The 25194-nt window shown below is 42.3% G+C and overlaps 1 protein-coding gene across 7 annotated transcripts in view; it reads right to left on the bottom strand.

The window, feature by feature from the left end:
• The window catches only part of PARD3 (par-3 family cell polarity regulator), a 1412997-nt gene that overhangs the window by 516288 nt on the left and 871515 nt on the right, over positions 1 to 25194 (bottom strand). For all 7 annotated transcript variants that reach the window (XM_086941535.1, XM_086941533.1, XM_086941537.1 and 4 more), the window contains exon 15: positions 21243 to 21393. In XM_086941535.1, the coding sequence (XP_086797661.1) occupies positions 21243 to 21393 (151 nt within the window). The remainder of the gene's footprint in view (positions 1 to 21242; positions 21394 to 25194) is intronic.

Raw genomic sequence — 25194 nt, 5'->3', positions numbered from 1 at the left:
GTGGACCCTTTAGCCAGCTATGTGGTGCCAGCACGAGTGAATAAACTGAAAAGTGTGACTAGGAGGGCAGTGACATCGACTATTCATTGTTTGGGTAAGTGTCACTGAGCATAAGTTACATTACACAAGAAGATCACAATATATTCATTTTTAATACTTTTACCCTATTTTTGGGTTCTCTAAGTTTTAGTTTCTGTCTTTTTGCCTTGTGTTTCTAATGGTCAGTGCCAATCCACCTATACCTTTATGCACCATTTATGTGTCCATACGTTTTGCTTTCAGTTCCCTGTGCCTTTCTGCCCTGTGTCTGCATTACGTTATAGTACAGTTTCTTGTTCTGCAAATAGTTGTAATTTGTGATATTTATAAATTTCCCTTGACTTCATTTTGCTCCCAAGAAAGTGTCACTCATATTCATTGTAATGTCACCCATAATAACACTGAAATTATGAAAGTGTCACACATGGCGATATGAAACCTTGGCAGCTATGAATATCAACTTCAGTGTCTGACATTACTAAAACTGTTGCAATTGCCTTTAGTTTTCTTACAATGACTCAACTACCAATAATTAGGCACATGGTGCGATTGAAATGGTCTTAGTGGAGACTGTGCAATACTTACTTACTTCTTTGCTTATAACTAAGAGTGAAACACCATAGATGTATAATTATCCACTGGCGATCATTTGCAAACTTTATTAAAGACTAACGTCTTGAAAGCAACTCCCGATGCAACAGCTGAGTATGAAACAGTTGCACTAAAATGCATCGCATTCCTGAAATGCAGGCTTCACCAATGAGTAGCTCGTGAGGTACTGGTAGCTCTCTAGCTTCTACCTGTAAGTAGCTCTCCTGTGAGCAGCCCAGCCTACATTAGAACCTTTTGCTTGGTTGAAATTTTGTATGCTGAAGTTGTGTATTCAAGACACAAATGTATATTTTCAAAACTCATGAGCTGATATTTGGAGGAAAAATGCTGGATTTCTAAAATATATTTCAAGTTGATTTTAAAATGGCAAATCAGGTGATTTATTATTACTTTTACTTTCGTGCCAGGGGCATTGCAGCTCATTATATCCTACCCATGCAGAGGCATTTCAAATTGGCAAAACCTTTTCGACATTACTGCTATTGACAATAATAAGCTCTTATTACACAAAAGGTTGGAGAACCCTGCTCCAATGAGTGGTAAAAGACTGTGAGTTTACCACCATATGCAATCTCTTCAAGGTTCTGATACCACGAATCCTTTTCTAGCATCCAAAAGATTAAATACTACAAAATGCAAGTAAAGAAACTCCTGCCGTTCTTTGGATATCTCCAAAACAAGATTTTATTTTTAGACATTTGCACCAAGTAGAAAGTCTGTCAAACATACAGTTTGAACAAATAGATTTCAAAATTGAAAACTGGATGAAGATGCTCCATCAATAATGTGGTGCTCTTTAAAGCAAATTCTTCCATTTATCCTCTTGGCCAGTGTGCAGTTTTTTAAAGTGTAAGACATTAATGATCAGCACTTCAATGCTAGTCAATTACTCTGCACTATCTTTTGAATTATGCAAAAGATAGAAACCAAACTTGCATAACAACGGACAGTTACAGACAATATAATATTGTATGCACCACGAATGACCGCATATAAAACTTAAATGAGAATGTCATGGCACAGAATAGACTGCATGCTCATGCTTTAGGATCTTCCCATAAGAGGTTACATTTTATGGTGCTGTTCTAGTGTGTAACCACTAAGTATTCTGGATAAAATGGTGCAAAAAGTTGCAAAATAAAACAGCATCTTTATCCATTTTAATATCAGCTGCACCATGCAATGACTCACAACTGTCTTTTCAGAAATAACTTGCAAAATTAAGATTACAGGTGTACTGGCGTAAACATAATAGACTTTGGCTGGCATTGATGGCAGGTGTCGCGAAGCACAATACAGCCAGGCGGTGGGGGGCCCCTTCTCCCCCGTAAGTAACTTAGTGGAGGGCTGACCTAGACTGGTGTTTGGACTACGCACGATTCACTCTGAGTCAGACGCTACTTTCCTACCGTGAGATTCACTCCCCTCGATACGATCGCGCCACGGATCGATTAACCGATCGTACTGGCCTGGGCTTATTTCAGTCCGATACCAAACATGGCTATTCAGGATCAGTCTTATTCATCCGACGACCTTCACCGCTTGCCCGTTTCCATTGGAATTCCATTCCCGTCCAGCACTGTTGGCTCCTCAACCAAGTCCTGATGAAGATCTCGATTCAAGAGGATCGAAACACCGTCGACCACTCAGCGCAATTATAGGCACAGCACACAATGTGGTTCTTTCAAACGACAGCCATACCCGAGTAGACTGAAACAACACGATTCAGCTGGAACCATATTGTTTTATTGATTCACTGTATATTTATGCACTAGTCTCCCTGCCCCGAATTTTTCTGATTACATTGTCACTTGCGTCGCCATCCTGCACATCTTGAGCACAAAGTACAATTATGGGTTGTATTATTTGTTTATTTACAATGCTGATACAACTGTAAAACCTTCCAATCTCTGTTTTTTGATAAACTTGATGCCAAGAGCACATTTGAAAAAACTACAGAGTCTCCTTACTTCCTTTCTGATAATGTCAATGACATATCCTTTCTAATTGTCCACCAATAATACAAGTTGGGATACTTCATGTTTTCTAGACTGGTGTTAGCGGGCAGAGGAAGTGATATACCAAAGTTAAGGCTGCCCCAAAAAGAGGGAGAAGATATGGGGCCCCTGGCGGAATTACCGGGGCAAGTCTCTGGCAGCGTGCGGGAACTCAGCGCTAGGCACAGATAATTCTGGCCCGGTTTAGGCGGGGGGGGGCTGGGTGTACACACTGTTATTGAAGCAAGTACTAATGTATAGTCAATTTTGTACCCACAAGATGAGATGGATCCTCTCAGTTGTCTATCACTCAAATTGTGCTGTACTTGTATACCCGCAATGTACTTTCAGTATATGTACTGTTGTACTGTGAGGGGCTGGTTTAACATTTTTTAAAATGAGTTAAAAAAAATTAAAAAAAGATTACAAGTGTTCATATTGTTGGAATCCAAACACACAAAAATACAGAAACAAGCATTCATCAAACAATATACACAAATTATGAAATGCTTTATTTAATTCAAAAACATTACAAAAAAAACAAAATTTTAATAGGAAGGTTGGGGATTTTCTAAATTCAATTGAGGCCACTCATCATCCATAGTATATTTAGTTGGATGCCTTTGCACAGCTCCCACAAATCAACCTGAAGATTCTAGCAATTTTTAGTCCCCAATTTCAAATTCCTTTACATGTACAGAATGTCGTTTACTTATATTCACTTTACTAATCTGATAATATTATTTCATTTTCTAAGCAGTCATGGACCCCCTAAAGCCCTTGTAAATTAAATTAGAATGTGAGTGCATAATCAGGGACAGGCAGAGGAAGACTCCTTAGAAATTTATTAGAGTAGAGACCCAAAGCACTCAAACAGTGTAAAAAATAAGTATACAGTCCAAACGTTAAGGACTTGTTTTTACAACAATCGCACGGTTATCTAGCATGAAAACACATATAATCTTCAGTGCAATCAAAAGGTTTCACAGTTTCTTTCTGCAGAAAACAGCCAACACGTGTTTCCTCACACAGTGACTTTTTCAATGCTCAAGTCCAAGTAGTATAATCCAAACCTGGTTGGTGGGTGTCTGCTGGAGCTTACTATGGACTACATTGCATGATAACACACTAAGAACGTTCACTTTGGGAACAACCAAGTTAGTCAGGAAATCTAATTTATTTCCACACAATTTTGTGCAAGTATTTGGAGATCTCTATACCCTCTATTTCTCTAGTGTGAGCGGATCATATAACAACCAGACTATACCATACTGTTTAACAGTTCATGAAGCAAGTCACCGTTGACTCCATTCGCAAATGTTTTCATGCTACAACATTTGGAACACTATTGTTATAGAGGCGCTGCAGCAGACACCTATCGACCAGGTTTGGATTATACTACTTGGACTCATGGTCTCTGGTCCATATCATATGAGTAAGCTGATCATATAACAACTTGAAACTGCAACATTTTACTGTATTTCCCAACAGTCTGCGTAGCCCGCCAGAGTTGATTGATCATCTAGCTCAGAGGTGCTGCTGCAGACACCAACCTACCGTTTTGGATTCTACTATTTATCTTAGACATCTACCAAATGAGCCTTGGAAAAAGTAACTGTGTGATGTAACAAGTGTTGGCTGTTTTCTGAAGAAAGAAATGTTGAAACCTTTTGATTGCACTTAGATTATACAAGTGTTCATGTAAGATAATAAATTGCATGATTGTTGTAAAAACAAGTCCTTAACGTTTGAACCGTATACTTATTTTTTACACAGTTTGAGTGCTTTGCTTCTACTCTGCAATATTTGTATACTTCTGGCTCATAGAATCCAGTGAGTAGGTCACACCTTGGGTAGGAAGGTGTAAATAACCTGACATCATGATTCTGTCTTGCAAGCAATTGTGTTAACCATCCTATACCCACAACAAATATAGGTACTCTTACGAAGCGCAAATAGTAAACTACTTCCACCCTTTGTTTTGTGTTTTTTGACAATTTATCTACAGAAAGATCATGTCACACAGAAATATTATCCACCTCCCACAATTGCCTTTCACTGTAACTTCACCTGCCATAAACATGCTCGAGCAGGTATTCTTTTTTCTCTAATAGAGGCGAAGTCTGCAAATTAATCAAAGATCATATGAGAATCTGAGTGATCTGGTCAAATAACACTTGATTTGTTAAAGAAGGCAATTCATTGTTCACTCTAAATCTTAAGATTAATCAATACAGTTCTCTTTACGAGACAGGTCATTTTGATATACAAGAATTGAGATGAATCCCACAGTGGAAATTAAAGGTGGATTTCTATTCTTGCTGCAAAGGAAACAATTATTTTATACTTTTAATGGGATCAAAACCTCGAACTTTGCAACCTTAAGCTTTCTGAAAAGTGCAGGACTTAGACAGGGCATGGTAACTGTTGAGCAGGGATTCGACCAGTATGCCCGATAGTAAAGTGTACCAAGCTGATGATGGGTAAACCAAACCTACCACTAACCTAAAGTTAGTTTTTAGAAAAAATGGACATTGGTTGCCTATTAAAATCTGAGAAAATTACCCTGTTTTCATCACAATTGTGTGTATTCTCCATCAAAACAATTGTGAGGGTGAAAATAGGTTCAAGGGGCAACCTATCAAAAGAAATCAAGATCAAAAGGGGCAGGAGTGCAAACATGGCTTTTTTTGGCGTCTACATGTGTAAATACGAATATGCGATGTTACAACGCATGCGATACATCGCATGCCATTACAACGTGGTTGTTACAATGATTGCGTTGTTACATCGCATAGCTTTACACCGCAAGTCGTTAAAAAACTTGATGTAGGGGGCGCTGGATGCTTGAATATTATTTACTATTCCAACTCCAGTCTGTGCAACAGTAGGGAAGGTGTTGGGTTTTAAATCCAACACCTTCTGCCCCCTACAGCAAGCCGTTGTAACGACTTGCGTTGTAACGACTTGCGTTGTAATGGTTTGCAATGTAACAATGCGGTTGTTGTAATGACCACGTTGTAATGGAATGAGTTGTATCACATTCGTTGTAAACGATGTCTCCAGTTCATACTTTTATCAAGGACCTAGATATATCTATTTTTTACAACAATGGGGCACACTTGTCAAAGATTATTATATACTAAGTTCTGGCCGGTGGTACTACAAAGAGAGTACTCATAAGGTGTAAGATAAAGGCTTAGTACATTAGGCATTTGTACATAGGACTATTCCTCCTATACTTAACTACATGATTTATTTTGCATATTATGCCTAATTAAGAAGTATGAAGTACAAATTGTAGTAAGAAATAAAACAGTTGGAAGTACACACAGCTATATTGTAGCATTTTTCAAACTACCTTTTTTTCCACTTATGTTATGTTATGTTAAAGAAATTTGTAGGGCGCAGCTAACACCATTAGGTTTCTTGGCGCCAGAATGAAGAGAGCAGATGAAGCAACAGAGGACGTTTTATTGGTAGGATTCGGTAAAAAGAAAAGTTTTGAGAGAAGATCTGAATTTGGGATACGGAGTGGACAGTCTGAGGGGCAGAGGGAGAGAATTCCAAAGAGTGGGGGCCAGATAGGAGAACTTAAGCCCGCCATGTTTCTTCCTCTTATATCTGGGAATGGATAACAGGGCCAGTTGGGAAGACCGGAGAGTGCGAGGGGGAACATAGGGTTGAAGGAGGGAAGAGATGAAGTGAGGGCCCTGACCGGCAAGGGCTTTGAAAATGGTGCAGCCCAGCTTGAACCTGCAGCGGGCGGCCACCGGGAGCCAATGAAGGCTCTTCAGAAGGGGACGAACATGCTGATCTCTTGGGAGAGAGTGTGTCAGGCGGGCAGCCTGATTCTGAATGAGCTGAAGCCGCCTAAGCTGGTAGGCTGGAATGCCAACATAAAGTGCGTTGGCATAATCAAGCCTCGATATTACTAACGCTAGCAAAGTTAGGGTAAGGGCCTCGAAAGTGAGTAGCCGGGAGATTTTCCTAATTTTCCTCAGTTGGAAATGGCTGGAGGAGACTACCGCGCTGATCTGGGGCGTCATAGAAAGGTCGCTACTGATGACGACTCCCAGACTTATGGCACAGTTGGCGGGGCGAGGTGGGCTGCTGAGGCTGACCGGCCAGAAGGAGGAGTCCCAGGGGTTGGAAGGGCCCCCGACAAGAACCAGCTCGGTCTTGTCGGGGTTGAGCTTCAGATGGTTTGAGCTCATCCAATTGCTGATAAAGCAGAGGGTATTTTGGAAGGTAGAAATGGAATCAACAGAGGAATCGATGTTAAAAATAAGTTGTATGTCATCAGCGTAGTTGAACGCTGTGACATTGAACTGCCGGAGGGCACGGATAAGTGGGGAGAGATACAAATTAAAAAGGAGGGGGGACAGGGAAGAGCCCTGCGGGACACCACAGGTAAGTTTGACCTGGGAGGCAGAGAACTGGGATAGTCTGACAGCTTGATGGCGTTGAGTCAGAAAGGAGCGGACCCAGTCCAGGGCGGTATCCTGGATGCCAGCCTCCCTGACACGGTCGACCAAAATATCATGGTCGACCGTGTCAAAGGCGGCCGACAGATCCAGGAGAACCAGGGCCTGACAGATGTTTCCGTCCGCTCCCCTGCGCAATTCCTCCATAACAGAAAGAATGACAGCTTCTGTTGAGTGCGCGGGTCTAAATCCAGCCTGCTGGGGGTCCAAGACACCGGAGTCTTCCACAAAGGAACTGAGAATCTGAGTGACGTGCGATTCTAGAACTTTGCTAAGGAAGGGGAGAAGGGAGATTGGGCGATAGTTGCTCATGATGGAGGGGTCTGCCGAGGGTTTCTTCAAAATGGCGACCACCTCAGCCTGTTTAAAGGAACCAGGAACCTCCCCCCTGGTCAACGAGTTGTTCAAAAGAGCGAGGGGGGGGTCCGGGCAAGAGGTGAAGGCTTCTCGGAGGACCGGGGGAGGGCAACAATCGCTGGGAGAGCCAGAGGAAACTTTATGTAGGAGTGACAAAAAGTTATCCTTTGAAATGAGAGGGGTGTGAGTGAGAGTGTGGGTGTGAGAGTGACTAGGAACACAAAAGGATGTGGGAGCCGGTGGAGAAGTGGAAATGCTGGTTTTAATTTTGATAATTTTCTCAACAAAAAATTGGTTAAGGGAGTCGCACAGGGATTGGGAGGGGAGGGGGGCTAGGGCAACTCTTTCCGGATTAGATAGTTCGTCCACTATGGAAAAGATATCTTTAGATTTGTTGGAGGAGTTCATAATTTTGCTTGAAAAGTAGCAAGATTTGGCCGCAGTGATTGATTTCTTGTACTCCTTCAGCCGAAGTGAAAAAAGCTCTTTAGATGCAGGGGAATAATCCCGACGCCAGTGTCTCTCTGCTTGGCGAAGACTAAGTTTAAGTGCGCTAAGCTCAGCGGTAAACCACTTTTGGGCATCAGGTCTACGCCTAGTCTTGATGAGTTTTAAAGGTGCCACAGAGTCGGCCGCATTAGTAAGCCAAAGTGTGAGGGTTTTGGACTGGAGGTCGGTGGGAGTGTTGGGTCCAGTGATGGGTGGGGACGAGGAGCTGAGAAGAGCAGTAAATTTGTTGAGGTCAGCTTTGTTCCAATTACGTGCCAGGAAATTGGATTGGCAGGCAACAGTGGGAGGGAGGGACAGAGCTAAGGAGAAGGTAATGAGGTGATGATCTGACCAAAGACAGGGAGAGACAAGGGGAGCAGAAATGACAAGAGAGGTGGTCCAGACTTGATCTAAAGTGTGGCCTTTAACATGCGTAGGTACATGTATGTGTTGGGTGCAGTTGAGACTCAGCATAAGGTCAGAGAAAGCGCGTGAGTCAGGAGTTTCGCGAGTGTCTGCCGGCCAGTAATTAAAGTCGCCTAGGACCAGCACGTTGGAGTTACTGATGGTAAGCTGGGTGATCAGATTGCCGAACTGAATAGAAAAGTCAGGCATGGATTGAGGGGGGCGGTAGATCAGCACACATATGAGCGAGCACCCAGGCTGCTCCAATCTTAGTACGAGGCAGTCTGTAGAAGAGATGCTGAGAAAAGGCACTGGGGAGAACCTGAGAGGGTGTCTGATGATGGCTGCAACCCCGCCACCCGTCTTACCAGCAGGGCGATTAGTCTGAAGAATGTAGTAACCTGGGGGGATGGCTGCCAAGATGTCTGGGGACGAATCGTCAGTGAGCCAGGTCTCGGTCAAGAGCAAAACGTCTGGCTGTTCTGAATCCAGAAGATGGAATATTTCTGATTGGTGCCGCACCAGGGAACGGGTGTTGAGGTACACCAAGGACAGTGGGGGGGAAGAGGGGCCAGGGGGTGATGGGGTCCGGGCCAAAGAGTGCAGAGGGGAAGTACATTGGTCGGGAAAGGAGGGAAAATGTGTATGTTTTGCTGATGAAAAGATGGAAATTTTAATTTTTCATTCATTACATTCCTAAGATCTGCCCTTGGAATGAAACCGAACCTTGGGAGCAGACAATGAAATTTCACACTTCAACTTTTTTTAAAAGGGATAGATATGGCACAGAAAAGTTAGGTTGAGGTAACAGACAAAGTAAATATCCAATTTCCTGGCATAGTATACTCAGGGAAGGAGAGCGTTTAGCGCAACTAGAAACCAGTTGCAACAATACAAAAAAGAAAATACTTAATTTTGGTGAAATAGCCATTTCGTATAGCACCTAGGAACGTTCTATCGACTTTTACATTTCCACAATTTTAATTCCTTTCTGTACATTACGTATCTGTAGATTATGGTATGGCTTCTTGGATTAATGTAGGTTGACCACCATGAGGGTAATATGATGATCATTTAATGAAATCCCTGGGAGGACAACAAAAACATTGATCCCTTTCATGTCAATATAATTAGCACCATTGGATGGACTATAGTAATGGTAACCACAACATCAGCAATGGTGACGAACCTAGACAAAATACAAAAATTCTATGAATAGTAGGATGTCTTGGACTACAAACAAAAATTGTATTGGATACTAAAATGAATATTTTGATGGAAGATTGTGAAACTGTGAAAAGCAGTATTAGTAAATAAAGGCTACTTTAAAAAATGCAGCCTTACAAATCACTACAGTTTAACGGGGGCAGTGGGACTGTAGAAGGTCCACGTTTGAAGCAAGTCTAAAGCTTTTGAGTGCCCAGTTCCAGCTAATGGGTTGGGAGTTTACTGGGAATATTGGTTACACAAGGACAGAAAGGGTGGAGTTGGCTCAGCAGGTGACCTGTAAATAATAAACATGAAATATTTTGGGTGTGGAGGACAGGTATCTAGCTCTGTCCTAACGCTTTAAAAATGAACAGAGAGAAAATAAGTATTCACACAAGCTATGTTAAGAGTATTCCCTCATTGTTGAGTGGGTCAACAATTCGTTGCTACAGTAATTCCTGTTAACTTATTACAGGAACTCTCATGATTGACCAGACATTGCTTTGCGTTTGACATTTTACTAACCTAGCAGCATTATCCTCATCTTACCTTTTACTCCTTCCTCCTCGTTCTATAGGATTCATGCTAGGAACAAGAATTCCGGAAATTTATTGATAAGATGGTCATAGGAAAATTGAAATTGGATAATGTTTCATTAGTCACAAATCAAATGGCTTGTGGAACAGTGGTCTTCAGTGCTGAGATAGACCAAGATCTTGTTTATCAGCAAGCAAGATTTGAGCCTAGAACACATTCTTCACTGGTGGGAAAGAAGAGCTAATGTGCAGAGAGCTCCTGAAACCTCTAGAGCAAATCTTCAATTGAATATAGAGCACACAATTTCAAGCCCCACAAAAATGTGATTATCATTTAGAAGGAAAAAACACGTTGCACAAAATTAAAGGTTACTTTCCAAACTCTTCTTTAAAAATAAATGTGCCAGAGAGAAGCAGTGATTGGCTGTTAATCTTGTGTTTCATCACCATTGGAACTTTGGGAGCAACTCTTCAATTGGTACGGCTTCTAAATCGGAAGGTGGTTGGTACAAAATGTTTTCCAAATTTTTTTTAAATTGTAAATGATATTACAATTAGGTAACATGCATCTTTATAAAAAATGTATCACTAGATTATTGACAATTGAGAGACGTAAACATGTGGTAAAGTGCCCCAACTGCAAGTAATCAGGATGTTGCAAACCAATAAGGAGTTTTACAACTGTTGAGAGGCTAGCCCTGAAACTGAAGACTTAACCTATATCATCCAGTGTTGTCTTACTTATGTGTACTATGAGATCATAAATCCTGAGTGAAGTGGCTTAAGTATGAATTAAATGGAAGGACAACCAATGAAACTCATTAAATATTTAAGACAGCTTGAGTAAAGCTACTATACGAAAACCTAATGGCGTTTCCCAACTGTAAAAACATAAAATAAAATTATAGGCTTCTAGACAAGGACCTCAATTCTGAACAGACATGAGACGGGTTGAGGTTGATCAAAAAGTAGCAAGTCCAGTAACCAATGTAAAGAAAAACAAAAACGAATAATTCTTGGTTGTGAATGGGTAGATGAATATTTTTATATACACTGAAGATAGAAGGAAGTGGGATCAGTATCATTTTCCAATTTTCTGTAAGGTTTTGTGCTGTCTGATTTAACTGAAAAAGCACAGTTCCTGGCCTGTTACTATAATGAATGAAAGTGATCGACTGCTTTACACAGCACCTAATGTCACTAGTTTACCATTGTAAAAAACAAGAGTTACTACTGACCATTCTATTGCAACTCAATTTATCATCTTTGGAAGGGTAAAGGCTAAGATTGTCACGTTGGGACCTGAATCTGTGACATGCAGGTCACATCAATGAACAAGCATCCAAATCAATGAGCCATCTTTCCAGGTAAAACTCTTATTTTTGTGTAGCATAACTTGCTTAAAGATGGGTTTCTTACTATCTTGAGTTTTCTGTATAATATTAAGTTTCCTCTGATTCCAAGAGTGTCTGAAATGGTGTATGGCTCAGCTTCATCTTCACCACTTTGGTTCAACAGGAGCTGGGGTATGTATATGTTTGTACTTACCTCGGTGCACAAGCAACCTTGGCGGATGCCCGGTGAAGCGGTCACATGCAGCTATAGAGGAGTCTGGCCCTGGTTTCACCCCCTCTGCAGTCACCTACCCAGCCGGTCATCTGACATTGTTTTTCTCGTTTCCCCGTTGTGTTTCCTTCCCTCCCCCTCCTCCATCCGTGATTCTTTGATTTAATTGATGTAACTATGTAACCTGTAACTTGCTGATTCTCATGTAAAGCGCTCTGATATCTCCGGGTCTAGCCAGCACTATATAAAACTTTTCAAATAAAATCTGTCACCCACTGGATAGAGCGCTCTTCAGCAGTTAATTTCTTCCATCCATCAGTGAGGAGGTGTATATTTTCACAGATTTGGCATAGTAATCTGTTGTATTCTCCTATTTTGTTGTAGTGTGCCTTTCACTTTAAATGGAACATTCTAACTTTACTGATGTCATGATGCAACTTGGTACTCTCGTGTTTCTAGACTGTCAGTTGCTTCTTAGCCTTTGATGGGAACACCAGTTTTACTCTTCTACTTAAAATAGATAACCTAAATAACTTTAACGGTATTCTTGACTGATTAACTCCGATTAAATCATAATCTTATCCCAGATTGGGCACTCTCAGAGTTAATTTCTTCTGAGCTGCAGGTGTGCAGGTGCTGGGTGTTCAACCCTACCAGTGAGACCGTCCTCTGATCTTCCTGGGCTCTAGTTTCATTTCTATTTTTATTCTCGACTTTATGCTTTTGGCAGTGTCTCATTTGTTCAAAATAAATGTTTCTTTACTTTATATTTATCGGGCAGGGTCTACATTTGCCATCTTGCTTTGTCCCTTCATCTCAAGGAAGATAATGTTAATGCCCTACAAGGCACTGTGCAGTAAATCATGCAGGGTGACAAAATGGAAAATATCTTCCTCTCGTGATTCACCACTACACAACTACACAACTAACTTCCAGCTGATGTGGAAGCCTTGGGCATACGGTCCTAAAGATTCTTGGGTCTGGAGGGAGATACCTACAAGGATGACTCTACGGACACTGAGGTACAGCAGCAGTGAGGCAACACAAGGGTGGAGGTGGGTGATATAGAATACACATTGGCTGGTTATAAAAGGACAAATAAAGGTTTACAAAAAGAAAAATATACTACATAACTCGGAGAAATGGGGGAAGGGCAGATATGGTGTAGTGTTGTTCCACTTAATACACCACACCAATCTCTTCTCACATGTACAGAGAAAAGTAATTAGAGAGTTTTTGGGTGATGAGGTAATGGCTTGACAGTTGCATAAGGGTGCTGAAACATTGACCCTGCCTACATAAGAGTGAGTATGAGTAAATATTCAATTTATGTAATATTCTTGCTGTAGATATTGAGCACCACAAATAAAACAATCCTGCTGGAGCACGCCTCCGTGCAATTTTGATTTTAACCACCCTAGACTCTGATACAATGTTGGATAGAGACTAAAGACCCCTTGAACGGAAAATCTATAGAGCAAAAACAGTAAGGATGTACACAATAGAGGCAGCACACCAGCATTAAACCAGATAGCACTAGTCTGGGTGTGACACTTGGTGTGGTTTGCAGGAGGTAGAGGGATGTTATGAACCTTGGTCTATTCTCGCACTGCCATTAAACAAACTCCCACACTGTTTGGGTTAGGAGATGCACAGAGGGGACACCTCTTATGAGTCGGAAGGCATGTATTTTGAAGGTTACAGAGTCAGCTGGTAAGATAGACCTTTATGCTGTCTGTCATATATCCGGGCAGACGACTATGGTGGAGGGTTTCCCTTTGTGGTGAAACTTCTACTCCCCTCAAGCCCAACCTATTGGAATTCCTAATTAATTGGTTTGACTCACCATGAGATGTCATCGCCTCTCACTCCTCTCCAGCAAGGGGACACTGTGGAGGGGCGTGGTCTACCTTTAAGAAGGAGAGACTAATGAAGTATCTACCACCATTTAAAGGCAGAGTCAGGAAGGAAACAGTCTGGTAGAAGTCCTCAATTCAACGTGGCATATCCTGGAATTAGGCAAAAAGGCAATAGACTTGGGGGATATGCTGCTGAGTTGACCTTATTCCTTCAAAGGTGACGGGGAACCAGTAGCTGTCAATAACCCCGCGTCAACCAGGGTTTGACTTACACCTTCTTACTTTGAACAAATCAGAGAACTGTGAGACTGAAATATGTATCTTTTAAGCCTAGAAAGGTTCTTGAAGACACAAATTGTGCAAAGTAATAAATGTATTTGAAGACTTAACTGCTATGTCATATTTACTCAAGGAAAAGTCCATACTGGATAAATGCAAGATAAAAGGAGAGGTGAAATGTGAACATGCATCGTTTTGAGTTGACTAGCTGAATCTTAGACTTTGTTCAAAAGGCAACACTTGTGAGAACAGCATCAATTGGCTATCTTGAAGAAATTCTCTTGATGTGCCAGAATAGCGCCTTATCTTTGCCCATATACCTTCACAACAAACATTCTCGAGAACACATACGGGGATATAAAATCCTATTTCCTCTCAGGTTGCACCTCATCTTGCATTCACAGCCTTTTCAGGCTTTGTTTGTATAAAGAGATATGTTGTCAGCACCATTCATCGTGAAGCGATCAGCAGAGGACCAGGTCCACAGAGGTGTACAGGCACATCAGCTGCTAGGGCTGGGACCACACCAGCCGCTACCAGGTAGGCAGTGAACACCACTTATGCACCATCACCACGGATCAGAGGGATGGCTTTCTATAATCCTCCTCCTTCAGTCATACAACTAGAATACTCCCGAAAAGAGGACATATATTATTGAAAGGAGGAAAAAGACTCAAAGGAACACCAACAATCAGGTGAGCTATATGCAGTGTTACTGGAAGTCTGTGGAAATGAAGGAACAAATTATACAGCAGAGTTGATTAAATTATGCAGCAAAAACGTTCACATTATGCTGCATAATGCGGCACATTCTGTTGCAGAATTATATCAGCATTTTGTAATTTGAACCTACATTAACACTGTCTGAGTTCTCGATAAGATATATTCAGGAGATTGAAACATTTCTGGGGATGGAGGTGCACAGCAATTTCATCACTTAGAGATGGGCGGTGTGTGCTGAAGGGAGACAACAATACAAGGAAGCAGAGACTGCACACACTCTTTCTGGGCCATGTCCGCCTCGCTGTATCACAGCAAACATATCAATCAAAAAACAAAATGGGTACTAGGAAAGCGTGCGGTGTTGCACATCACTCGAGGCTGTCAAGCAGAAATAAATGGGCTCCTTCTGGAGAACGGATAATTATTTTCTCTAATTCAGCTCCATTGTTGGAAGAGATGATGCACGCGCTGATAGCAACACGTCTTTCAACCACACACTGAAGGAAAAAGTAGTTCAACTACACTATTATTTTCTCTAAAGAAATACAACATGTACAACCCCAGGGTAGATTTACTACCAGAGTGTTTTCCCAGGCACATGACGACACACACTCAGCTGCTTTTGCTCAGAATTATATCTGCAATTTAGATGGTCTCACTAGATCATGTAAAAGCTGTGATCGATTGTGGTATTTCAAATATCGCTAGATGAGAAAGAGGATTACACAAAACAAATTACCTATGTGTAGCAGAAACTGTAAAACTGAGTAGCTCTCTGAAGAAGGAACAAAATCTTTGCATGCCAGGCCAAGTGGGGGAGGTGGTACCGCCCATGCCCACATACTCCTCAGCCAGTGGCAGCCAGCACGGAAAGGGGGTAGGGGCAGGGATAAGGGAGTTTAAAAGTGAATAAACGTCACTTACCTGATGCAGAGTCTCTACTCGTGTCTCTGTCACCATCTCTCCACTGAGGCCAGAACAGGAAGCATACCTGAGCCAATCACAACACTGCAATGCAGCGTTGTGATTAGTCTGGCCCCGTGGTTCGGTGCTCAGCCTGGGCCTGTTCTCCATGCAGGCTGTAATGCAGCCTGCATGGAGAAAATGCAACGTGTGCATGAATGTTTGGCAGGCACAGGAGGGCCGACCAAACATTCATGCGCACTTGGAGTGGGCAAACCACTCCTCCCCCTGCTCCTCTGTCATCGGAGCAGCCCCGTTCCCACCTGCAACAGCTGGAAAACATAAAATGATGATAACCTCAAGTTATTATCATTTTAAGCTTCCTTTCTTTCACTACTTCAAAGGAGTGGGGCGATGTTCCTCCACCTTAGCAGAGGAGCCGCCGCTGCCCTCAGGAAGGGCATGCATTCCATGCTCCTTCTACACAGCACCCCCCCCCTTCGTTCCAGAGTGTTTCCACATAAAACAAATGGGAAAGATATGTGTACTCCACCGCTGAAGTGGTGGCAGAGAGGGTGCCACTGAAACTCATGACGGTACTCTTTGCTTCCAGCAGTTACAATGATTAGATGTGCTTCCTGTTGCAATGTTAACCATTGCAAGGCACAAATTCCTTTCAACCAACCCGGCTTCTATCCAAGGCAAACAACATTGTGGAACGAGATTGAGAAGAGAAGCAGCCTGTTTATAGAAATGCACCACAAAAGTTTGTGCCACGCTGGCTGACTTTATCATATGTTAAACAATCAAGGATCAGCAAAGCCAATAGGCTCCATGCTTGTACTCAATCGTTAACAAAAAGGCCTGTCTGCTGCAAAGCAAATAAAGTATTCATTTGTGTATAAAAAGCAAGGATGAGAAAAAAAAAGTTCCATCCCATTTTGCCAACACAGAAAAAGAGGAGTCACCCCATCGCTTCTTCTTAGTTTTGAGCACAACAGTCAAGGGACCGCCTGACGAATGAAGAGCTCTGGGAGGCTGATATTGCAGGAGCCTCTTGCATAGATATTTTGGTGAAGGGCTATAGTAAGCTGTGTGTGCTAACATCAGTACTCGTAACTACACTCAGGCCAGTACAGTTCCCTAAGATGTCTTCGAATACAAGTATACTTTGGAATCCTAAGCAGAAGCCGAGCAGTACCAGCTGGAGTCTCTTTAGGAGGTACTCCGGGAGACCAGAGTAGAAAGCATTGGCGTAATCCAGCTGTGATGTTATAAGGGCATGGATCACTAGTTGCTAACAAACAGGAGATAGGATGAAGAGAAACTTCCTCAACATTCACAGAAGGCCAAAGCATGTCCCGGCTACGCTATCCACTTTTGTCTAAAAGGAGATGTCGCTGTCAAATTTTACACCTAAATTCATCACCACTGTCGTAGGTGATGGTAGGGGGATAGGAACTGGGACAATCTCACCTTCCTACAGTGATGGTGAGGAACCAAAAAACAGAATCTCCATCTTGCTTGTGTAACATTGGAGAAAAATCGGGGACATCCACTGGAACACTATCGACAGTCAAGATTTGAATCTGTACTGGACACACAAGATATCCCCGTACCAATATTTGAACCCCATAGGATTCCAGCAAGAATGCCAAAGGCGAAAGGTATACATTGAACAAAGTTGAACTTAAAGCAGAGCCTTGAGGGACTCCAAATTCCAGAACTTTGAGTTCAGAAACAAATGACAGGATCCATACAGATTGTGATCTGCACGTCCAAAACAACTAGGCTATGACAAGGCAGCCCCACCTGCCGCAGACGCTACAACAGGACAGAGTGAGCCACTGTGTCATAGGCCACCAAGAGGTCAAACAGCAGTAGAGCCGCTACTTCCCACTGTCAACGGGCAATGAATAATATCAGAAACCTCAACAAGACTGGTTACTGTACTAAAACCCAGGCGAAAACTGGACTGAGATGGATGCAGGCGCTGATTGACAGAGATAGCTAGGGAGCTTAACGTCAATTTTTCGAAAGCAGGCATCAAAGAGGTCAGTTTGTAATTAGCGAGAACCGTTTTGTCCCCTGAAGGTTTATTTAACAATGGAATCTGTTTTCCTCTCTTCCAACAAAAGCCTGCCACAGATACTCATTTAGTAACAGATTCAGGACAGGGTTAATAACGCAGCATGAGAGGTTAGAATCTGCAGTGGACACGGATTGTCTGGAGAGCCAAACGTACAAGATTTTAGAGAGAACTCTGAGTCTTTAAGGGAGATAGAAAGAAACTCTGTTAAGGTACAGGAGGCGCAATCAGCGGCTATAAAGTCCTAATATTCCTCTTGACCTGTGGACTTGACTGGACTTTTATGGCATGTTCCCTTCAGAGTCCTCACAACACCCCGGATTTTGCCTTACAGAAAATCCAAGAGTTCAGCGCAGAGTTTTAGCGAACGGTCAAGGTTCTGAAAGAAGGCAGGCGGGTTGGTAAACGTTTTAGTGATTTTCAAAACCTCTCATGGTTTATTGTTTAACCTCATAATTACATTGGCAAAGTAGTTTGCCCTTTTTTAGGTCTCACCTAGGCAGAACGCATGCGCTGCTCTAGGAGGGTCTTTAAGCCATCGGTCTTCAATTTTCAAGCACTGTACTCGTGCTTGTGGCGGCATTCACATTGCGGGAGCGAGCAGCGACGCGCCACAAGCACGCCCCACTACCAGACTTGTTTCTTTTTCTTGCAGCACTCCACTGGAGTGCATGTGTTTTCTCACACTCTGCCTGTTGTGCTAATGCCCCACTCAAATGCCAACCCTCCTTGAGCTCCCTGCCCCCACTCAAATGCCAACCCGCCTTGCGCTCCCCCTATGTTTATTCTGTCACCACCCAGCTTGACCGTTGCTTCCCCTTTACTCAACTTCCGGCTTTTTTGTAATGCTCAAGTCCCCCCCACTTTCCATTGTTTCGGTCACTTGGCCACATTGGCATGAACCCCCAAACCCTCAACCCACTCCTCTGTTGCTTCCACACCCTTCCTCATTAGTTTTTGTTTTTTTATTTTGGAGCGCTGGCAGCTGCCATTTGCTTCAAGGCTGCCCTTTCTTTTTGATTCACTTGCATGCATTTGTATTTTTATTTACTGCTCCAAGAATAGCATCTGTCACCTAAGAATGGTAAAAAAGTAAATAGACCTATTGCATTGCAAATGCTTGTTTTATTTCCTGATGGTAAACAAACAGTTCCTTTTTACAGCACTCATTATCTACTGGAAGATGGTACTTGCGGCAAGTTCTTTCAAGTTTCTTGCATAGCGGTCTTGTCTGTCTGAGCTCATCATCAAACCTGGGATCCAATGGCCGTTTCCGCCCAGTTGACCTCACTTCATAAGGTGCGACTTGATCCACCATATTATTGAGCCAGGGTATCGGTTGCCCGAGCATCAATTTCAATATTATTAGTGAACACCGGGACACTGTTATTAAGGATTGCATACATTTCATCTGGGTTTGTCTTGACCCACATCCAATGAGATACAGACAAATGAGACACACTGTTTCTGTGGCTTTCCTCCAACAGAACTTGACTAGAGAGTGGTCTGACCAACTATTACTCAGAACCTCACCCATCTTAATCAAACTATTAGAGAAAATAGGGCCAAGAAGATGCCTCTGATAAGTAGGTAGGTTTATCCACTAATTCTTTTCTTATTCCTAGCTGACATAATGTCACAAAGGCGGGAGGCAACATTATCCTCCGCCTTGTCCAAATGCATATTTAAGTTTCCCAGAAATGTGAAATTCGAGTATCTTAGCATAAAACTGGACAGCCCCTCCTCTAATGAGGACACAACACTGTTGGCAGAGCTCAGTGGATGATAAATCAGCAGCCTGGACAACGATCTGTTAGAAGAAGAGGAGAGACAGAAGCCTAGGGATTCTGCTTCTGAGATTTCAGTGATTTCAAAGGAACTAAGTTTCAGAGAGTGTTTAAAAACTATGGCAATACACTCTCCCCCACACCGCTCCCCCTCTTTCCGGCTCTGTCATGATGAACCACAGTCTAACTTTGTGGAATAGCAAAAGCAATATCAGGGCCAGCACATTCTGTCATCCAAGTTTCAGTGAGGAAGAGGATATCTAAATGTTCATCTTTGAGGAGCTCAAAATATGCAATGCATTTCTATTTATTAGAATACAATATTTGCCATAAATGGCAGAAGCATAATTACATGTCAAACCTAAAAAGGGCACAGTCATATTGCACACCCCCATCAGAAGCCGTATGACAGAATCCCTGACCTGGGTGATGCCTTTCTAAAGTTTGCATCTGCTAGGTTCCCAACTGCACCACATACATGTACGTTTAAGTTTCCACTCACCCTGACACAGGGCACCCTATATACTCCTACCTAATGCTGTCCAGCAGTCTGCTGTCCCCATCACCCCAGCTAGTTTTGCACAATAGAAATGGTGAAAACGCAGACATCCATTTCTGTTAAGAGTATGGCGGATGACTGGTAATCCCATATAATCAGACAATAGAGTTACATTTTCAAAAAAGTCAAAAAGTACCCTTATTTTAGTGTATAGGAATCGCTCCAGCTGGCAAAATAGCATTTTGCTTGGTGTGTTGTAAATCCTTGCGCCTTTCCTAGCCCTGTGTTTAGTGCATTTACTGACAAACACCATCATTTCTTACTGATGCAAACAATGCTTATTGTTCATGTTAACCCGCATGTTACAAAATTCAATCTAGGTGCCTTTGAAGTACAAAGGACATGAACATTTCCCGCCCATTTCTTGTTGTGCGCGCTAATACTCAGACAGCATTGATTTTACTCTTACAAATCAAGCACTTCTTTTGTGGGCATTTGCTAGAAATGTCAGAAAATCACGGGAGCTCATTTGTCTGCAAAAATGTCGAATTCTTAGCACGGCGAGGCGTTGAAAAGGCAATAGCTGTGCTAAGATGGCCACCCAGAGGCTCTCCGGCTTGAAAAAAAAAGTGTTATGAATAAAGATGCCTTTAATGTCAGCAGCTTTTTTTAATCAAATGCTTCCTTGTGCTTTAAATGTGCTAATCCTTTACAAACTAATCCCATGATGAGCTGCTCAGGAACACCAACCACTCCAGTGGTAAGGCAAGTCTTTATTAACGGGAGATGTTCACGGGAAGCTGAATTGCTGCAGAACAAGTGCTAATAACCTCATAGGCCACAGGAGACTCCAGAGCCAGCATGGGGCAGAATACAAACAAAGGATGCAGAAAATTACTAATACCACTTTGAAGCCAAAGCTCTGAGCAATTCCAAACCAAGCACCTCAAGGAACCGCTTAGACGTCCCTCAAGAGTATAATGCGGCAAGTATTTTGCTTTTTTTTTTTTTTTTTAACTGCTGATTTTTTTTGCAAGTAGGATTATAAAAGAGGAAGCTTTACCATACTCTTAAAACCTACCAATAGCAATTCTGGAAACAAAGAAGTATATTTTCAAAACAAAAAGGGCAGCATTTTCCACTGAGACAACCCGAATTGTGCATCTTGGCCTATTTTGACCATCTAAGGTCTTACAAAGCGTTGCACCTCCTCTCCCGGGCATTGACGCAGGCATTGCTAATGTCTAGAACATTGAGTGAGGTACTTGCGTTTGGAAGGCTTGTTAGCAATTGTTGTCTGTAACTTTTGCATTACTTGTCTGCCGCATGCATAATTCATTAACCACCCTTCAATGAACCATGAAAAGACACAACAGGATCTGATTAGCAACGCCGCCTTGACTCACCCATTATCCTCGTCAGCGCGGCGGTCCTTGTGGGCGAGTCGTCCGGACCTTCAATACCGGTGTAGAGCGAATGAGAAATTCTTCGTTCCCGGTCGTCCAGCATAGTTTCGATTGGCAGCTCGGGGACAGGAGGACTACCAGGTGACTCCAACTGTATGAAAATTCAAATTTGCATTTAAGTTCCTTTGACAAGCATCAGGATTTGAAGCAAAATGCCTTGGGCTGGCGCCCCACAGGGAACTCTATGTCAAAATAATTAGCAACGACATATATGCTTAATGACCAACTGGCAGTCACTTAGCTCCATATCCCAAGGGTGATTTTTCAGATTTTAAATCTTTCAACAGGAAACCTTAATGGAAATGTGCCAATGCCCTCCCTGGTGGGTGCGACTCCTAATATGAACTGTGTTGAGATTTTGTGATGTAGCCTTAAAACTGTTAATAATCCTAAAACCGGGGTACAGGAAATACCTTTGAGCTGCAGAAAAGCATTGCTCCTGCCACAAAACAGTGTTTTGGAAATTGGACGGATAGGTAACCATTCTCTATGAACCTCCACACAACCACAATATTCAGTGTCCATTCAGGACAAAATATTTCAAATATACAAAGGTAAACATTGTATATGTTCTAATCTAAGCCAACATCTCATGTATAGTTTTTAAGGTAAAGTCACAGAGCAACCCAGCATAAGCAGGCGAGATCAGGGTCACCAAATCTCTGCTTTAACAAGTACATCACCAAATGTTTGCATTAACACGTACATCACGCAAAAAATTAATGTAGGTGTGCAATTTAAACTGGATGGGAAATAGGCTGATCAAAAAAATTGTAGCATCAATGCCTTTATTTGCTGAACTATTTACTACAGGGACGCCTCGCCATGACGACTGCGGTAGGGTGGGTAATAAGCATTTGAAAGATGAGAGTGGGAGGGAAATCTATGGCAGAAATCTCAGCTTCCACGACTCTACCAGTTGCTTTGTTTGGTTTATATCTTTCCCTTATTTATTCACAAAAGGTGGGTGTTTCTTTACAAACACTTCGGCTCGATTTAAAATATTTTCCACTAAACAAGAACAAAAATCCCATCGCAATATTATTCCAATAAAATGCCAATAAAGAGCATAAAATCCCACATTAGTTTTATCTTGGTATTCCTCTTTCATCAGGAAATACTGTGGTGTTTTGCTGCACTTAGCGTGAGAACACATGCTTCACCATGAGATGGACGCACAACGATCGCTGCAAGAAAGGCCCCGTTGTATGTTGTTGATTTAAACCAGTTGACAAATATCGAAATATGAAATGCTTCTATTCAGCGTGCAGATCTAGGTTCATCAACTGAAGCAGCAGGAGGTCTGGTATATTTAAAACACAAAATAAGGAAGTAATTCAGTCGAGTGGAATATAAAACTTATTACAAACTATAAATAACACTTTAGACCCTGCACTCTCTCGTATATCGAAATGTTTTCAGTAGTATTGATTTTAGCATCTTTTCATTATCAGATCACAGCATGATGCCATAACTAATCAATGATTACCTCCATTCTGAATGTAGGGCCTAGACAAACTAAGATTTCTACTGCAAGTAGAACAGCAGTGTGGATTCTGGGTGAAGGTAGAGTTTAGGACATGGGACAGGAGAGCCAGACCTGTGTATCTATGAACGGGTAACATCAAACAACCTAAGGTCCTCATTTGGTAGCTTGTAAGCCACTACAACAAAAGCACAAAAAGTAGAGTAGTCTGCTCCTCACAGAGAATTTACTGTGAGTCGGTCCATCAACTGGCCATGTTTCTGCTTGGGGGAAATCTGGCAATGTTCGAAATGTACTCTCTACACATCCACAAGGGTATAAGGAACAGTTTACTGACCAGTGACCAGATTTAATCCCCAATTCAACTATATTCAATACATAAAAATCTGGCGGTCAACAAAAAACCATTTAAGAAAAAGAAAAAAGTAAGAGAGACACAACAACCATCAGCCATCTAGCTCACTATTATTAAGTAGAATTCCAAAAGGAATATTCTATTCCATAATCAGAACTGATATCGAAAACAGAGACCATTATGAAACAGTCAGATTTCCATCAACTGCCAGACGTGGCCAGTGTCATCATCTGGATATCCTTCTTTTCTTATTTATTTATTTATTTATTCAAAGTTTTATATAGCGCGAACAGGATCCTTACAGATATCAGAGCGCTTCACAAAGACAGGGAAGGGGCAATAGGAGTAAACAGAGATAATGGGAACAGTATAATAGTCAGTGACATGGTAATAACATGGATGATAAAAACAAACATAAAACCAATCCATATATGATCAGGTAAATAACATGGTAACATGGTAATAACATGGTAATAACATGGTGATAACATGGTAAGTAACATGGTAATAACATGGATGATAAAAACAAACATAAAACCAATCCATATATGATAAGGTAAGGGAGTAGTATAGAGCAACACAGGTCATTGATCCGACTACAATGGCGTACAGGTGGATCAGTAAACCAACGTGTATCATATCTTGGTCGGTAGTAAGAGAGTAGCGTAATAGTGCCCCCAACAAGTCGAGTATAGTGCCAGGGGATAGGCAGAGCAGCGGTACAAGCAATGCAGAGTCTCTGACCCAACATCTGTAGCGATCAGGAGATCTTGGCCAGAAGCATTGTTTTCACCTCTTTCTTGAAGAGTGCAGTGGAGGTGATTAGCCTTGTTTCAGGAGGGAGCGCATTCCAGATCCTGGGTGCCATTCCTGAGAAGGAGCGTTTGTAAGTTTTCGCTTTCCGAAATCTACGAGGTTTCAGGAGTAGATTTTTAGTACTCCTATTGGATCTCGAACCTCCTGATATAGACAGCTTTTGAGCGAGGTAGTTGGGTGCCTTGTGGTGCACGGCCGCGTGTGTCATAGTTGCAATTTTTAGCTGTATTCTGGCTTCAAAAGGCAGCCATTTTAGAGACTTTAGGTCTGGGGATATGTGCGAGTGCTTTCTAGAGCCAGTAATGAGTCTCGCGGCAGCGTTCAGGGAGGCTCTTAAGGGTGCTGTTGTGGATAGTGGGAGACCGCTGAGGGTCGCAATTCCGTAGTCTATTCGAGGGATGACTAGAGCTTGTACAGCAGTTTGGAAGTCTTTGGCCGGGAGGAAGGGTTTAATTTTCCTCAGCGTGTTAATTTGGAAATTAGCTGCTTTTGTGGCTTTGCTGACGTGCTGCTGCATGTCGAGCTTGGCGTCGAGTGTGATGCCTAGGGATTTCGCCGAGTCCACGATGGTAGGTTGGACATTGAGTGCTGTTAGGTTGTTGAGCCAGGTTTGGGTGGTGGAGATTTTCGCCGGAGGTGAGATGAGTAGGAACTCAGTTTTTAGAGCATTCAGTTTGAGGTGATTATCGGCCAGCCAGGATTGGGTGTTAATAAGCGTGGAATTCAGCTGTTTGATATCTTCCGGGGACTGTAACTTTAGGTAGAGTTGTGTGTCATCAGCGTACATATGGAATTGAACATTGGATGCTTGAAGCAAGGTGGCGAGGGGTTCCATAACGAGGTTGAACAGTGTAGGAGAGAGGGTGGATCCTTGTGGAACCCCTAGATCTGCAGGCACAGGTGTAGATAGTACATTGTCGATCTTGAACCTCTGAGACCGGTTGTGAAGGAAAGACGAAAACCATTTGAGAACAGTTCCCGATAGCCCCATCCTAGTACTTAGCAGCTCCAACAAGTTCTCATGTTTGACCGTGTCAAATGCTGACGAGAGATCAAGAAGGATGAGGAGGCAGGACTCATTCCGATCCAGAATTTGGAGGGCGTCATCAATTATGTGTGTCATAGCTGTTTCCGTGCTATGTTTCGCTCTGAAACCTGATTGATGAGGGTTGAGGAGGTCAAATTGATCAATGTGTTTTGTTAGTTGGAGTTGGACACATTTCTCCGACAGTTTG

Source organism: Lissotriton vulgaris, chromosome 10 (genome assembly GCF_964263255.1).
Source record: "Lissotriton vulgaris chromosome 10, aLisVul1.2, whole genome shotgun sequence".
Taxonomy (NCBI): domain Eukaryota; kingdom Metazoa; phylum Chordata; class Amphibia; order Caudata; family Salamandridae; genus Lissotriton; species Lissotriton vulgaris.
The sequence above is the reverse complement of the archived record's forward strand: the minus strand, read 5'-3'. Positions and strand labels throughout refer to the sequence as shown.